General features: G+C 35.5%; 1 protein-coding gene across 1 annotated transcript in view; it reads right to left on the reverse strand.

Moving 5' to 3' along the window:
* Positions 1-12,182, reverse strand: part of LOC130228703 (cilia- and flagella-associated protein 299-like) — a 45,165-nt gene extending 32,983 nt beyond the window's left edge. The window contains exons 1-2 of the mRNA XM_056457140.1: positions 12,075-12,182; positions 10,199-10,323 (exon numbers count right to left, since the gene is read on the reverse strand). Coding sequence (XP_056313115.1) covers positions 10,199-10,323; positions 12,075-12,182 — 233 coding nt within the window. The remainder of the gene's footprint in view (positions 1-10,198; positions 10,324-12,074) is intronic.
* Between the last annotated feature and the right edge of the window lie 5,827 nt (positions 12,183-18,009).

The raw sequence follows: 18,009 nt of genomic DNA on the forward strand, positions 1-18,009 counted from the left end.
GTAAACCTGATTTAATGCCCACAAACTGAGACTGAAGCATCTTGTTTTATAGTTGTACTGAAACTATACAGCTGTGGTGATTTCAGCAGTTATGAATTTACGTAGCGATTTTACTGTCTTGTATTTACTACAAATATGCACTGTTTTAAAAATGTTTTAAACTTGTAAAACCTATTGCTGAGGTGCAGCTGATCACAAAGAGTTGGAACAGACTGTTTAACCCCAGTTTCTTTGCAAGTCCTGCCTTGTGGATATGATTGTACTCATTTAATATAAAGCTGTCAATCAATTCAAATCACTTCAATCAAAGTGGAAAGCCACACTCCTATGTCACATTGTGGTAGGGCTCAAAATTGAAGCGATTTGGATCCTATTTTAATGTCAGGAAATGTAAAAAAAGAGACTTGTTGTGTTTATTTCACTCCAAAATGAGTGTGAACACCTATACCTATACCTTCTGTTGATTTTGCATCATAGGTGCCTTTTTAAAATATTTCAGTATATAAAGTATGTGCCAGTCTATGTTGTGGAATTTTAAGATCACCAAAACCATCTAGACACTTTAAATAAAAAGAAATCCTAAAATAGATAGACTGTGATCAGTTTCACTCAAACAAGATACGTAGCACATACTGTACAAATAATTGCCTGCTTTAAGAATAAGCATGTGAAAAGTAAAGTGGCAAGTCAGTGAAATAGAACATTTGATTCCAGAGTGAATAAATCCATTGCAAAGCTCTTAAAAGGAAATTGAAATAAGATACTGTTATTCCTGACAAATCCCATTTATTTTCATTGCTAACATGCTGAGCAAGGAAGCAGATTTTAATTCTGGTGAGCAAGAATATTTGCTCAGTTGATTAAATACAACCCAAAAGTGTAGAAGAGAACAAAAACGTATTCTTGTCAGGAACCTTTTTTTCTCCCTATAATCCCGACTGTAGATATATTGTATCATTATTGGCTATTTGTGACCTTAAGCCTTTAATCGCTTAAAATCTTTAAAAGTACATGGACATTTTCTAGTTATCAACAGGACTGTTATTGGTAAAGAAATCTATCAATAATAGTGGAAAAAATAAACTTTTATAGTTTTTTGAGACAGGAATTAGTTTTGTTTAATTAACTTTTTAAAATTTCATTATTATTACACCTTTACAACTTACAAAACAATGCAATGTGCTTGATGAACTTGTGATGAGATTATATAATATACAGGTGTCACGATTCTGGTGTTTCTATTTGTTGTTTTCCATGTATTCAAGTCATGTGATTTCCCATGTGTCGTGTTCTAAGTGCTCGTGTTTATGTCATGTGATTCCTATGTTTTGTCATGTTATTCCTTTTTCTGTTTTCCCGCCATTTGTTAATGTTTATTAGTTCCACTTGTGTCTCTCACCTGTTGGTAATCAGTTTAATCACGTCTCGTGTATTTATAGCCCTAAGTTCTGTAAAGTCTTTTGTCCAGTCATATATATTGTCCTTTTGTTCCTTCATGTGTTCCTGGTCCTGGCCTGTGAGTGTGTTAAATTTGTGAATAAATCTACGTGTTTTGATAATTCCTGTGACCTATGCCTTTGTGATGGAGCTAAACCGTGACAACAGGTAAACGACAAATATTGATGCCCGCAAAATGTGCGCATACACAGTGAGTGTGATTAGGTCACTTATCTTGTGTTTTAGACATATAGTGTGTAAGAAGATTGTTTTTATGAAATGCAATAAAAACGCAGTCTGGACAAGGGTCCATGTACTGGTGTCATAGACTATAGAATACACAAGACATGGCATTCGTATAGTTTTGAATGGGGAAAAGTGTAACGGTCAATATAGTGAATGAAGCCCCGCCCACTAGTACAGAAACCAATCATCGATTACTGTATGGTGAAAAAAGCCTGCCTTCTAGTACAGGAGCCAATCACCGATCGCTATAGACTGACGAAACTCTGGGGGAGGGTCTCGAACCAGACATGAATTTCTGCAGATTTTGTGTGATTTGGATGTTTAGAAATGAAACTAAAGACACAGACAGGGAGAAGCTCGGACCGGACAAGTGCTTTTACGACAGTTTGATGGTCAACAAACAAACTGGAGTCTCTTGCTTCACATACATAAGCTTGGAATCCATGCTTTTAAATGAACCAAGTGCACTTGTGGCACCAAGTGCACAGTTAATCTGTATGAAACGAAAGCGAGGTACAGTCCATCTTGTCAAATGCACGTCACATGACAGCACTACACGAACGCCCACAATCTTGTAAACAAAGAATCGCTGTGATTTCTGAAGAAGATTCCCCATCAAGACCTAGTTGTGGATTGCTTCAGAAGACCAGCACGATCTGATAAAGGATTAGCCAGAGGATGATATGTAGACATGCCATAAACAAGGTTGGTGTCGTGATGTCGTTCCTTTAAAGTGGGCATGCACATTAACTTGGCCAACCTGAAAATATGCATATTTAGTTTGATTCGGGCGTTTAGAAACGAAACTGAGACAGTTGTTTAATTTCATTAATGATTCCAAATATGTAATGTAATCAGCAAACAGTTTTGGAATAATTCAATGCTTCCCCATTCAGACAGAATGCCCAAGCATACTGCCCGAGAGGTGTTTCAAAGATGGCCGCCGAGTGAAAGGACTTGGCTTAAAGGGACTTTGCCGGCGTATAATTGGGTTTCTCATTCAGAAAACAATCTCCTTCTAAAATAAAAAGTTCACCAATTTAAACTTGTAATGTGAAGTGAGACGCTGACAAGGAAGTGCGGATCCAAATTCATGCAGGGTTTATGCAGGGTTTATTATGCAGAGAACGGTCAGGCAAGCAACAGTCAACACAGGAGCAAACAGATGTATACGGGCAATCCAGAGTCGTGGACAGTACACAGGCAAATAATCAAAGCCAGGAAGCATACAACATAAACAAACAAACAAGGCAGGGGTCAAAACTGGCAAGGCAAGGAAACCGCATCGTAATGTTCACAAAAGCAGTATAACAAGACTCACCGACTGGTGTGTGTGTCTGTGCTGCTTTTAAAGTCCATGTAATCAGTTTTGAACAGCTTCAGCTGTGTGTTAGCAATCAGTGGGAAACTGGAACAAGTGTGAGTGTGTGGTGCATGACAGGATTTGTAGTCCAAATGGTGACAGATTTGTAGTCCTGAGGGAAAGTGAATGATTCCCAGCGATCTACGAGCCTGGATCACTGGTGATTGTGACAATGTTTCTGTCCAACTTAAAAAAAGTTAGATTCACTACATTTAATTTTATACCTAAAGCCTACCAAGAACCAAAACTGCATAAATCACTCATCTCCTCATTGTCACTTATGCATAAAGCATCAATGTGTTTTTTTAATAGGGAAAGTATTCTTAATAATTTTTTACTAGTTTACAACAAAGAAGGAGGCAAAAAAAAAGATCAGTTTGCAAATTTTAAGTATGTTTACTAGTCATTTTTAAGTCACTTTGAGGAAAATAATCTGCTAAAGCAAAGATCTGCTGCTAAGAGATGCTGGTGTTGAACACTGCTGGGTAAAACTCTGTATGACTGTGACCACAAAAGGAGGGTTGTTTGAGCATTCTGTTCATTTTGGAAAATGTATATAGTCCCTTAAATGCATATAGTAACTTCCAGGTCCACAAGCACTTATTGTGATAAATTAGCTTTTTAAGATAACTTTCCACTTCTGCCATAACTGTCATTAAACATCTTTTACAGTTTTTGACAAATATTTAGTATTTTACATAAAAGCATGAATTCTCTTTAGATGGTGGTTTGCAGACACAATTGTTCAGTTCAACCACTTGAATAGAGAGTAGAAAATAGAGTAGCGATCTACTTGACAGTTCCTAGGTATTAGATATCACGGCCACAAGCTACTCTTCTCTTCCCAACAGAAGAAGAAGAAATACTACTCCAAAACGTTAGTACCATGGGAAAACATAGTGTGGACATCCCCACCATTAATGACACCAATGCAAACTTCCCATTATCTTTAAAGTTAATTGTTAAAATTATGTAAATCTATATAAATCATAGTGATAAAATATATTGTTAAAGGCCCTGTAAACACTACTGTATTAAAGGGATAGTTCACCCAAAACTGAAATGACCTTATCCTTTATTCTTCCTCATGTGAATTTAAACGTTTATGAGTTTCTTTCTTTTGTTGAACACAAAGAAGATATTTTACTTCATTTGATTTGTATGCATTCACAGGCAGCTCTCCTTGCCTACAGGAGTCTGTCTGTCAGCCATGTGTTATAACCAATAAATGTCTTTGTATTCTTTCATGCTAAAGTACAAATGATTGTAATTCCTAACCTGTTCATACAATATCACATCTACTTATGTATCCATTGTCACTAAAGATTTCATGCAGATTTTATTAATCAGGGGTCACAACAGCTGAATGAACCACTAAGTTATCCAGCATATGTTTTATGCAGCGAATGCCCTTCCAGCTGCAACCCATCACTTGGAAACACCCATACAGCCTAATTCACACACATACACTACGGACAAACATGGGGAGAACATGCAAACTCCACACAGAAATGTGGAGGGGCCGGGGCTTGAACCAGCGACCTTCTTGCTTTGAGGGAATCGTGCTACCCACTGCACCACCGTGACACCCTCATGTTAACTCACAGTGCAACCCATTAATTAATGCAACCCAGGCTCATTCTGAAAACGTACCGCTATATACGTTTCTGGAGCGCACCAAATACGTCCCAGGAGCTACGTTTTTTTGCATTTTTTGTTTTCGTGAATCTTCCAGAGGCCACTCTGTACGCTTTTTCAGATGTCGAATTTCTCTCGCAAGTGTCATTCACGCCTGCTATTCCAACAGAGGCCACTGTCCACTGACTGAATGACTGACTGACTGACCAATCGACTGATCCACCCTCCTCCTTTCCTAAACCCAACCAATAGTGTTTTCAAAATCACAGATTGACCTGCCCACCCATTTCCCTAAACCCAACCGACAGTTTTAAAAAGCAATCCAGTAAAAGAAAAGCCCTCGCCTGATTTTTACCACATTTTCAGATTTTACCACATTCTCACCCTGTTATTTACTTGTTTTTGTCTTACCTGCTTTCTGAAACCGCTGAACTCGGTTGTCGTGGTCAGCTCTCTGCGTCGCAAGTCTGCGGATGTACATGTCGAGCTAATTGGACAAACTGGTAACAACGGGAAAGCAGTCCATATGGAGGTGAGCGGTCAGCTGGTAAGTGTGAAAAGGAACGGCTTCATACCGACCCATATCATTCATTTTAAAAACGAAATGGAGCCTTACGTACTTCTGGCTACATAATTCGCGATCTCCTGAAATGTATAGGGCTACATTTTCAGAATGAGCCCATGTTGATTTAATGTTTTCAATCACAACTTTATATTTTAATATTGCATAAGTATTGTACATAGTTACAGATATTCAGCCTTCTTCAAAATATCTTCTTAGTGTTCTAAAGAATATAGAAACTCATAAAGGTTTGGAAGCACTTGAGGGAGTAAATAGTGAGGAAATAAATTTTTTTGGCTGAACTATGCTTTTAATTGCCTCTCTGTTCCCCTTGTACAGTACATGGACACAGCATGACAAAGCTGAAAACGAGTCATTTAGCACCTTGTATGCTGGGTCGTTGTGGGACAACCAGCACAGGCCAAGCTATCCTCCTGACCATGCCCTGAAAAACAGGCCTGAAGGTCTTATTTCAGCCTATGTGAGCGAGGGATTAACACCGCGGTGCATATGTACAGTCTGTGTTCGCAGCAGGGTTTTACTTGGCTAGTGAGCGATGGCTCCAACCATCAATTTCGAAAGGGGTGAATTTGTGGAGAGTGGCATTTTTTTGACAGAGTCAAACAATGGACAAAGAGCATGGCTGTGGTTGTGCTGGGGGTTTTGAAGGAGTGGGAGGGGGAGGGGGGTTCAAACTCGAGTCTCCGGAGCCTGTCATGAGCACGCGAGGTCAGGACATCTGCTGACATTTACTGCTGGGTCCGGGCCAGGCTGCAGGTTTCAGGGCTCCTGCCAGGGCCTCATATCAGGCCTGCGTAAAACCACCAGGCTCCCTCGTCTCTCTGAAACTCACACCAGAATGCTCGGAACCTGCATGACCTTACGCTTTTTGATCCAGGCCTAGTGGTGCAGCATTTATGAGGACGTTGTGAATTGTAAACTTGCTGAGAGGGCATGAGCCAGTTTTCGACATGACCTCGCTTCTAAACACTAGTGAAGGAGAAATGAATTCGTTTTTTTCAGCGCTATCCATTCGCTCAGACCCGAGCCAAACTCATGATCGCTCCCATTCCCTCTGTATGGACCTGATTTATTAGAGGGAAAAAGTAATGCTTTCACTCATCTGCCTAATTCACATTCATCTCGAAGAAGTCACAGATGCAGAGCGATGAAGGAGTCTACTTTTAATCGCATAAAGAAAGCTTCACGTTTACTGTTGTCCATTATTTCAGTGCAGTCATAAGTCATTGTGGAACCTTTTCACCACCATAGCCATCTTTCAGTCAACCACCTCTTTCATTCAAGCTTTTCCCATTGCGTCAAGTATTGAGTTTCTCAGAGCGAAATCCCTTCATTTGTTCAATTGTGATTTGTTGGCAGGATACCACAATGCCTATCTGTCAAATGAAGCATGTTATGTACTAGCCTATAACAGGGCAACAAAAGGGCAACATCTGATTAGCATTCATAGCACAGTCTCCCTCGTCCCTTTGGTATTTTATTACCACAGGTGCAGGGGCATTCATTGATCAGATGCACGCTACAGGCAAAGCAAGTCTTAATTGAAAACATTTCTATTTATACACCTGCAGGCACTAAAGGTCTCGGAGAGCAAAAGGAGGCCTGAAAAGGCAGCAAGAAAGGGAGGAAGGAAAGCAGAGTGAAAGCGCACTGTGGAAGGCGGAAAATGAAAAGGAGCTGCTAAAGGAGAGAGATTAAGTGTTTGTTTTGCTGAGTTGAAGGTAAAAGTGATCCAATCAATGATTTTAAATGTTAAAAAAGTCACTCGTCTAATTTTATGTGCTGTTGTACTCAATCTACAATTCATATGTGTGAGTACAATAAAAAATATATTTTTAAGTGAATACTTCAATGCTATAAACTATTTCTATTTCACAAACTTTCTGTTTATCAAAGAATTGCACTCGTTTTAAAACAAAAATATGGAGAAGCTCTGTTTGAACTGTTTTCACAAATGATAATACAAATGTTCCTTTTAATTAAAATTAAATCAACATATTTGAAGGTAAAAGGCAATTTAGTTTTTTATTTGTGAAGAATTATAGAATTACAGTTGTTACAATTAACGAACATCCAAATACTGTCATTCTGCTGAGAACAACATCTAGATGAATATTTAGAGAAATGCTATACAAGTTGACTTTCGTTAATTTCAGCCATTATTTAGTGATGTTTTCTAAAGCTAATCTCTAATAATAGCTTATTAATTTTTTTTCTTTCCAACATCATGTGATCAAAACAACTTTTGATTTTTTTTTTTTTTAAGTGACTTCAGCTTTTATCTGTATACAGAAACAACAATGTAAAAGAAATGACAGCATATTGCTCAATTTCATTTGACCCAACAAGTGACATCCTTCCACACAGCCTTCAAATATGTAAAAAATCCATTAGGTTATGTTCAAGTATTGTTTAACATTGATTAAGAATTCTAACAGTCCAGACTAACAGAAATTCAGAATTCAAGTGAACATAGTGAGTTAAAACGTCTAATAATTCAGAGAATTGTCTTCATTCCGAGGCAGAAACAAGCTTCCATAGAAACCACTTACAAGTCCAAACGTAACTAAGTTTTGTCGGTTTAGTGGCGAATTTGTACGAGTTCAGTCATACGCAAATGTAAAATTTTAAAAAGGAGGCATGGCACCCAACCCCACCCCTAAACCCAATTTTCATTGGTGGATAAGCAATTTGTACTAAATTGTACGAATGAGATTAGCGACTAAATCAAAAAGGTACAAATTGCTGTGACATCGTGTTGATTAATTTGTGCCCAGCACTAATACTGTAAACTTAAAATTCCTAGAGTCTGACCTTTAAGATATAAATTGCAATTCAGATTTGATTTCTTATTTCAAGAATTGTGACTCTCGTAACTGCGAGTTTACATCTTGCAATCCTGTCTTTCTTTTTCTCCTTGCAAATGTGACTATTTCTAAATTTCACATCTTTTTGGCTTGCAATTCAGGATTTTTGTAGAACTTCCTACAAAAACTCAGAATTGTGAATTTCTAACCAGAAGTTGCATACAAATAAACCTAAGAGAGCAGGACTTGCATACTAACCATAGGATATACACAACAATATGGTAACCTATGAACAGCACTGAAGTGATAGGGCCCTCGTGTGGAGAAAAAAAGAGATGAGACGGTTATGTGTGAAACCACATTTAAAGGGATAGTTTACGCAAAAATAAAATTGAAGATGATTTTTTGAAAAATCTTGGAAACCTGTAACAGATACTATGTAGGTCAGTGATTTTCAACATTCCTCAAAATTTCTTCATTTGTGTTGAGCGGAACCAAAAAAACTCAAGCTAGTTTAGAACAAGTCAAGAAAGAGTAAATGATGTCTGAATTATATTTTTGGGTGAACTTTCCCTTTAAATCATTCATTCATTCATTTTCTTTTTGGCTTAGTCCCTTTATTTATCAGTGATCATTACAGCGGAATGAATTGCCAACTTAACCAGAGCACCCGGAGGACACCCACGTGAACACAGGAAGAACATGCAAACTCCATACAGAAATGCCAACTGACCCATCTGAGGCTTGAACCAGTGACCTTCTTGCTGTAAGGCGACAACGCTACCCACTGCGCCACCGCACCACCCCCTTTATATCAAACTTGCTAAATTAAACTTAGCCAACCATAACAGTCAACATCTGCACCAAAAAAAAAGACGCTGTAACTTAAATGTAAACATTAATACACATAAACAGCCAGCACTGTAAAAAATACTGGGTTTCACACACTCGATTTGTGTTGGAGCAACATGAAAAATTAAGTTAACTTACTAATGTAAGTGGATTGAACGTAAAAGAATTAAGTTGTCCCCAAAAAACTTAACAATTGTGTTGTTTCAGCTCATTTTAAATAAGTAGTTTGAACAAACAACTAACACAATTTATTTTGGGTAAAATACTAAGAACAATTGAGCCTAAATTCATCTTTTAAACTTCTGAGGCCTAAATCCAAACCTTAAGTGGCTAAAGTCTATATAAAATGGAATGACTAACTAAAAAAGCAAACACGCTATAGGAGTCCTTTCAAAGAGTTCATTGGCTTGAAGCAAACACAATAGCATCTGAGAGTGCTTTACTCTACAAAAGGCTGTGTTAAATTATATGCCTAAAGAGTTATTTTCTTATTTGACTGCAATTTGATCTGTAATAGACGTTTCTGTCCTTTTTGCCATAGTATTTTGCTTGAACTGAGAGCCAGAACGTCTTTCTGTGCTTGATTTTCACAACGCCACAAAGACACGTCTGCAGGTGGTTAAGCAGGGGAGCTGCCACAAGAAAACACAAATATAGTTCTCCAAAAATGTTTCCTGAAGCCTCACCACACCAACTATGCAATCCCTGTCCAAGTCGACGTCCAAGTTTACAGCATCCCAAAACTCCCACAAACACACATAAACACCACTGTAGCCTCTCTTACAGTGAAGGGACGAAAGATCTGCATTTAAGATACACTTGAGCTGTCAGGTGCATCTATAAAAAGCATTCGCGTCAGCAGAAAGTCCATGGTGCTTTCAGCCAAGATCTCTCTAGAAAGAGGCTGTTGTGTCCTTGGAGTTTTAGATCCTATAATCCAACATTAGTAACCATCTTAACGTCATTTGATGTCTTTGATATTTACAATGAAGCTGTGTCAATAATATATTCATTCTCCAAAGTCAATGAGCCTCATTCATGCAACAGGAGCAGAATGAATTGTTCGTAAAACCCTTAGCACGTAGATCATGACATTAAATTGAATGTGACGATTTACGTCAGAGTGGTTTAACAAACGATATACACAGAAATTCCCTCTGCTCACGTTTCACGAAGGAAGCCTGACACGTTAACTGGAAAATACATGTTCTCAAGGTCACATACTGGTTTGAAATCTGTCCCCTTTTCATGGTCACTACACAAAAACCTTACTTCTGTTGGCTTCCTGAAGCAAGCCTGGAGGCCTCGGCAGCTGCTTTTCTTGTCTCAAATTCCTCCCTCTCCAAACTGCTACCCTTGTGGCCCAGCTCCACCAGCTGGCGGGCCAGTTCCTGATCCTGGAGGAGCAATAACACAGATCTGCTGAGCTGGAGATGGCTGGACAATATGAAAAAAAATAAAATAAATCATGCCATTCGACAATACCCTGGCGTGGCATTTCTAGACAAACAGGCTAGTGTATTTACAACACATTTGTGCTAGTTTTGAGCTCAAGTGCTATTTATATGAATCCAATTTTAGTATACATGCTATTTATATGACAAAATGACATGAGCTGTGCTGACAGTTTCATGGCTGCCAGAATCAAGGATTTTTTGCCACATATCACTGCAGCCTAGTTAAACCTGGATTGTATCATTTTCATATGATTTAGCGAGATGCCTTATGTCCACAAAAGGAGGAGCTGCTAACATGTGGTTATAGGGCATTGGGTTTGCAGTGCGGGTGCTGTTTAAGAAAAACCTTGGAAAGACCCATTTGCGAAGGGTTAAATGCACTGTTAAAATTAATGGATTCATAAAAACACTAAAAGTCAAACAGTAAAAAGGAAAGAATGTCAAATGAAAATAAAAAGTGGTTTTCCTCTGAAAGCTGTTAAATCTGACACCATTAATGGTAAAGTCTAGATAGGATACACGGCTGGCCGGAAGTGTGATATGTACATCAATATAGCAGCATTTTTTATGACACTGTAATTAATATTTTTACAGTACTGTGACGGTTGGGTTTAGGATTAAGGTAGGGGTAGACATTAAAAAAACAAACAATTTATTGGGTAATTTAATAGATAACAAATAAAACTCGGTACAACTATTGTTTTTGCGTTACTGTGACGGTTAGGTTTAGGGCTAGGGTAGGGTTAGATGTTAATAAAATACAATTAATGGGAAATTTAATAAATATCATAAATAATTTTCATTAACTTCCGGCCGCAACCATATCTGATCTAGATACCACCATTACATCACCAAAGAATCCAAACTTAATTTAAATGTAAAACAACATTTAAAAATAAACATAGAAAACTTAAAATACTTTTGGATTTGTAATCATGTATTTTATGCCTATAAGGCATCATTTATTTGATAAAATACAATAAAAAATGGAACAATATGCACAAAATGTTCTATATTGCAATCTAAAATGACTCTTTATACTTGAATATATTTTCAGATTTCATTTTTTTCCTGTGATGAAGTGGGATTAAAAATTTTATGTAATTGTTGTAAAATGTGTGCAAAAATGTATTAACTCCTTTCAAATACTTTTAGAGACCTCAATATTTAAAAATATTTTATATTGAAATGAAAAAAACATGATCTAACAGAGATATACATCATAAAGCCCTATTGTTATTTTGTTATGTTGTTTTGTTTTACTTGTCCCAATTAATGATAATTAATACATTTATTATATCAACTAGTTTTATACATTATAACGTTTTTTTTTTTCATCTGACGGACAAACTATGCTTTTTTCATGCACACAGAAACATTAGGGATCTCTTGACTCAGTCAGACTTTGTTAAATGGCAAAAAAAGGTTTAATTTTGACGTAAGTTACCATGTCGCCCTCTAGCGTTAAACTGCTATACGGTTGTTACGTTACACACTGCCAAACTACACATCCACTTATTAAAATGCTGAACTACAAAACAAACAAATAGATAAAAAATATATAACACACAGTGTTTGCGAGTTTCACAGTATTGAAAGATATCCCGTCAATACAAAATTATTATTTGGTGTGCATTCGGATATTATTTGAGTTCAGTTAGCGAACAATATGAATTGTAATAATACGTCACCTCAAGGTAAAACAGATCCACAGGTTTAATCTGGGAATCTAAAAAGTCCTCATAGGTGCGAAACTCATCCATTTTTTCACCCGAAAAGACCCCTTTGCCGCCCTCCATCGTGTTTATGTTGAGTTATTCCCATGGTAACAACAGACAGTGCTGCGTTTCCTTCCTGTTGCAAACCAATCATGAACCATGTCCGCTAAAAACAAACTGTCGCGGGAAAAATTAAACGGTGAACAACATCTCGATGTACAGTAAGTATTTGTTTTATTGTTTGTCTGCCATCAGTGCTGGTCCATGATAACTGTATTTCAACGAACAATAGCCTGTACCAGCTAGGATGAGATTAGCTGGAAGGTTCACTGCCATACATCCAAATACTGATTTAATAATAATTACGTTTTATAAATGAAGTAATTCCAAGCGACAGGTGAATGAATGTAGTATGTCAGTGTTGTGCCCTGTTTGATATACATTTCACCTCCAGTACTAAAAAAACAATGGAACTAGTAAGAAACTTGCCTAATGATTTCTTGTGGTCTCAGCTTCTTCCATGGCTAAATTCAGCTGTGGAAATAAAATAAAATAAATAAAAGACCACTTGACAGTTTTTGTCAGTTATCTGTATGTATTTTTAGTAAAATGTTTGTTTTATTTTATATACTATTGATAATGTGTTTTATCACATATACTGTATATGTATATAATGTATGTATGTTTAAGTATATATTTTGGCAAAATATATATGGGTCTGAAAAAATATAATTAAACTTATATTATATTATATTTATAAAAAAAACTGTCGCAGGAAAAAAATTTGAAGTTAAACAACATCTCGATGTACAGTAAGTATTTGTTTTATTGTTTGTCTGCCATCAGTGCTGGCCCAACTTTATTTCAACAAATAATAGCCTATATCAGCTAGGATGAGATTAGCTGGAAGCTAATACATCCACAGTTAAGTACAGTTCAGTACATCCATACTGGTTTACTGGTTATATATATATATATATATATATATATATATATATATATATATATATATATATATATATATATATATATATATATATATATATATATATATATATATATAAATGAAAGCATTCCAAGAGACATGTGAATGAATGCATGATGTTTGACACAGCTTTGTCACAGCCTTGTCCTCCAGTACTAAAATATTTGGGGTTCTAGTAAGAAACCAACCTAATGTTTTTTGGTGGTCTCAGCTTCTTCCATGTTTAAATTAATAAAAGATCACTTGACAGTTATTGTAAGTTCTCTGGATCTGCTGTTACACAGTACGTGTTTTCTGTAAAACGTTTGTGTTTTATTTTATAAACTATTGATAAGTAGACCTGACATGATATCTATTTTTTGCCGTAACCAATATTATTGTCATTTTAGAACCATTTAATGCCACTTATTCTCTAATGCCAGAATGACGATATAATAGCATCATAATGGAAGTACACTCTTAAGAACACATAATATTTTATTCTTACGAATATTTAATTTAATTATAGTAATTTTAACAATTTAATAATTACACATTGGAATCAAAATGTGAAAATGTATGTCCTAAACAATTAATAATAATGATAAATGTTAACAAAAAGTGCAAGGTAAATAAAACTAGAAAGAAGTAACAGATCTCATATGAAACTATACTATAGTAATTTATAGTAAATACTATACTTTTTTTTTAACCATACTGACACCTCCAATAGAGAGGTTACACAATCAGCTAAAATGGTGCTGATACTGTTTTTTATTTATTATTATTTTTTTTTGTATGTGCGTTTTATTTATATTTTATATTATTTATGTCATGGCCATTCGTTGTGCGATAAGTCGATATATTGATAATTGTGACAGGCACATTGATAATGCGTGTTATCAAAATTTCCTTAATTCCAAACAGGAATATTGTCATGTAGAGAATTAATTTGCAAAAAAAAATAAAAGACAATGGTAAATATAAATTATTCAGTTTTGTTACTTTTGTTGTTAATTTATGAAAACACTATACAGTTGAAGTCAGAATTATTAACCCCCCTTTGATTTTTATTTTCTTTTGAAATATTTCCCAAATGATGTTTAACAGAGCAAGAAAATTTTCACAGTATGTCTGATAATATTTTTTCTTCTGGAGAAAGTCTTATTTGTTTTATTTCGGCTAGAATAAAAGCAGTTTTTAATTTTTTTAAGAACCAATTAAAGGTCATAATTATTAGCTCATTTAAGCTATTTTAGTCTACAGTTTAAGATAGTCTACAGAACAAACCATCATTATACAATAACTTGCCTAATTACCCTAACCAGCCTAGTTAACCTAATTAACCTAGTTAAGCCTTTAAATGTCACTTTAAGCTGTATAGAAGTGTCTTGAAAAATATCTAGTCATATATTATTTACCGTCATCATGGCAAAGATAAAATAAATCACTTATTAGAGATGAGTTATTAAAACTATTATGTTCAGAAATGTGTTGAAAAACTCTTCTCTCCGTTAAACAGAAATTGGGGAAAAAATAAACAGGGGGGCTAATAATTCTGACTTCAATATGTATATAGTCTATGTAAAAACGTTTAAGTATATATTTTGGAAATATTTATGTTCTGAAAAAATTTAATTAAACATGATTATTTTTTTCAGAGTTGTTTAATATTTATATTATAAATATAGGATTAAAAGTACATAATATAGTTATATTGTAATATATTATGATACTTTGTTTGACTTTATAGTTCGTAGTTTATAGTATAGATTTTATATAAAATTTAAAATCATTCTAACTAAGTCATTGTTATGTTGTTACTTATCGTGCATCAGTGTGATGACATGTGAGACTGTATGACTGATTCATTATTAACAGCAAACATCAGTATTAATATTTCAAGTGTTCCTTTACATAATCTATTTTGTGTGTGTATGTGTATAAGTGTGTGTGTATGTGTGTGTGTGTGTGTGTGTGTGTGTGAGAGAGAGAGAGAGAGAGAGAGAGAGAGAGAGAGAGAGAGAGAGAGAGAGAGATAGTGTGTGTCTATTTTTGTATGTGTCTATTTATATTTTTCATGTATGTGTGTTTGTGAGAGCCCTCTCCTTTGTCCTTCAATGGTATTTAAAGGGTATTGATTTCAACAATGAAATCAGTTCTGGTGCATCAGAATTAACCTACCTGAGGATCCAATGAATTCATTAAAGTGATGGTTAACCCAAAAATGAAAAATCATTTTCTTTCCCTCAAAAAAGTACAAAGCTTTATGAGTTTCTTTCCTCTGTTGAAACTGAAAACAGGTAAAATGTTGGAAATCTGAAATGCCATTGAGACCCATCATAACATGATTGAAATCTATGTCTACCATTTTCCAACATTCTTCAAGTCTTTTATCTTGTTTTCAACACAACAAAGAAACTCAAACAGGTTTGGAACAAGTGGAGAATGAGTAAATGATGACAGAACTTTCATTTGTGGGTGAACTACCCCTGTAAGTGTGATGTGATACATTGGTACTGTATGTGTGTGCAGGTTATAAATAAAACGTAGACGTGAGTTTTTTTAAATTTTGACTTTTTAAAATTATGATAAGGTTGTTTTACGTTACTGGATCTTTACATGAATCTTGACATTACTGAATATCAGGGGAATGAATTTGCTGATCAGTTCTGCTAATCCATAATTGGTTGTTTTTTAATCTGTTGTCCATTTAAAATCATTTCAACTTGACAAGTAGGACTGTGTAGTTTTTTGCTAAGTCAGGCCACAATGTGCATGGAGAAAAGTAATTCATCCTTAACCACTAGGTGTCAGACCTCTTTAAACTTTTATGAAGCAGTTCTCAGTGTGGAAAGTTCTGTGCATTTAAAGGGACAGTTCACCCAAAACTGAAAATTCTGTCATCGTTTGCTCACCCTACACTTGTCGGAAACCTGTTTTAGGGTCTGGTCCCACATTACATTAGGTTACCTTAACTAATATGTACTTACACAGAAATTAATCATTTGTTACAGTAGACTTAATGTGTAAATACATGGGATGCTCCGATCAGGATTTTTACAGACAATACTGAACACCAATTCCTTGTCATGGTGATCGTCCGATACCGAGTACTAATTCTGATGCTTCAAGTTTTATATAACCTTGCCATTGCATGAAACACATTTTTACCTCTAAGTATGATACTTAAGGGGAGATCTCTCCTGACCCAAGAGAATAAATTTAAAGATGTTGGCTTAAACATAATTAAGGATAATCACATAAACATGTTCTGTTTAACCATATAGTGTGGACCTGTAATGGTCAGAAGCAGCTTTACTGAAAATAATGGATTAAACTGATTAAATAAAATTGGTAAGAAAAATGACAAACATTTCAGAACATTGCAAATTATAGAAAAATTCAACATCTCTCAATGAAGAAAATGTTTTGAGGGCATATTTGATGCATAAATTAAAATGCACAGCTATAAGCGCTGCTGATGTATAACCCGGTGCGCATGTGCGTCTGTGGTTCCTCTAGTTCTAAACTCGCAAACACTTGCGATTGGTTCATGAGATTGACTAGATTAGCAGCCACTGATCGAGTCATTAAATGTGATTATCAGCAATACTGGTCTCTAGCCAATCGATTGGAGCTTTCCTAGTAAATACTCAGTTTTTATATTTTACGTTTGATTGATTAAATACCTCCATGTAATTACAACTGTAATAAATTTATGTAATTACATTGTTGACCATCTCTTACTCCTTAACTCACCCTTAAACCCACCAATACCACCAAACCTGTCTCTAAGCCTACTCATATCCCACCTAAAGAGCACCAGGAGTGTTCCGCAATAAATTATGAACACAGTAAGTACAGTGTATTTAGAGTTTGATGCAAGTACATAGTTAAGGCCATCTAATATGAAATGGGACAGAGTGTCTTGCTGTTGAACACAAAATAGTTTATATTTCAAAGTATTGAAAATCTGCAACTTCTGACTTCCATTTGTATTTCCTATTATAGAAATCATTGCTTATCGGTTTTTATCATTCTTCAAAATATCTTCTTTTGTGTTCAACAGATGAAAGAACGCCATAAAGGCGACTAAATAGTGAGTAAATAAAAATTTTAGGTGAACTACTCTATCTCTTAAGCTGTCATTTTTGCCACCATAGAAACATATACCGTTTTTCAGGAAGTTTTACGGATTTTGAATGCTAAAACTTGTTTCCACAAACAATGTTCACAGTCTTGGCAATGGATGTAAACTATTGGCAAACTTCCAAGCAGTATGAGGAAACCTTTTCATGTTTACCGCTTATGCAGACACCATTTGATGTGGATTCCTTGACTTCTTGACCCCTGTATTTCAACCTGTTTGATGAGACACATTGTTGTAAACCATTTTCCAGTGGAATGTCTGACCTTCACCAAACCCTGACTTTACCCCGTGAATCAGGCCTTCAGTAAATGGCACAAGCCAGCTGTTCTGTCAATTGTAATGCAGACTTCAGGCATTATCACTACTACTATCACTGTACACTCAAAAAATGATGAGCTGATTTAGCCCAAATTTAGGTTAAATATGCATAAACCCAACCACCGGGATAAACCTTTTATTACAATTGAATAAGAAATTAACACAATGGTTCGTTTTGTCCACATTTGACCCAAAATGAGGTCAATACATCCCATCATTGTTAGACAAAAAGGGGTTCCTGTTAAAAAAATTTCAGAGTAAACAATAATGAATCTTTGAATGCAAAAGACACATACTAAAATGTCATTCAGTGTAACAATAGTTCATATACCAAAATTCTTGGCATAGATCAAGAATCATTTGATGACGAAGTAAAAGACTATAATTAAGGACCACAGTAAAGTCTCAAATTTCTAATTAGTTGTCATTTTAAAAATGTACTTACCCACTATCCTTTACAGTGTTTCCCAACC

This window comes from Danio aesculapii, chromosome 5, assembly GCF_903798145.1.
Source record: "Danio aesculapii chromosome 5, fDanAes4.1, whole genome shotgun sequence".
NCBI lineage: Eukaryota > Metazoa > Chordata > Actinopteri > Cypriniformes > Danionidae > Danio > Danio aesculapii.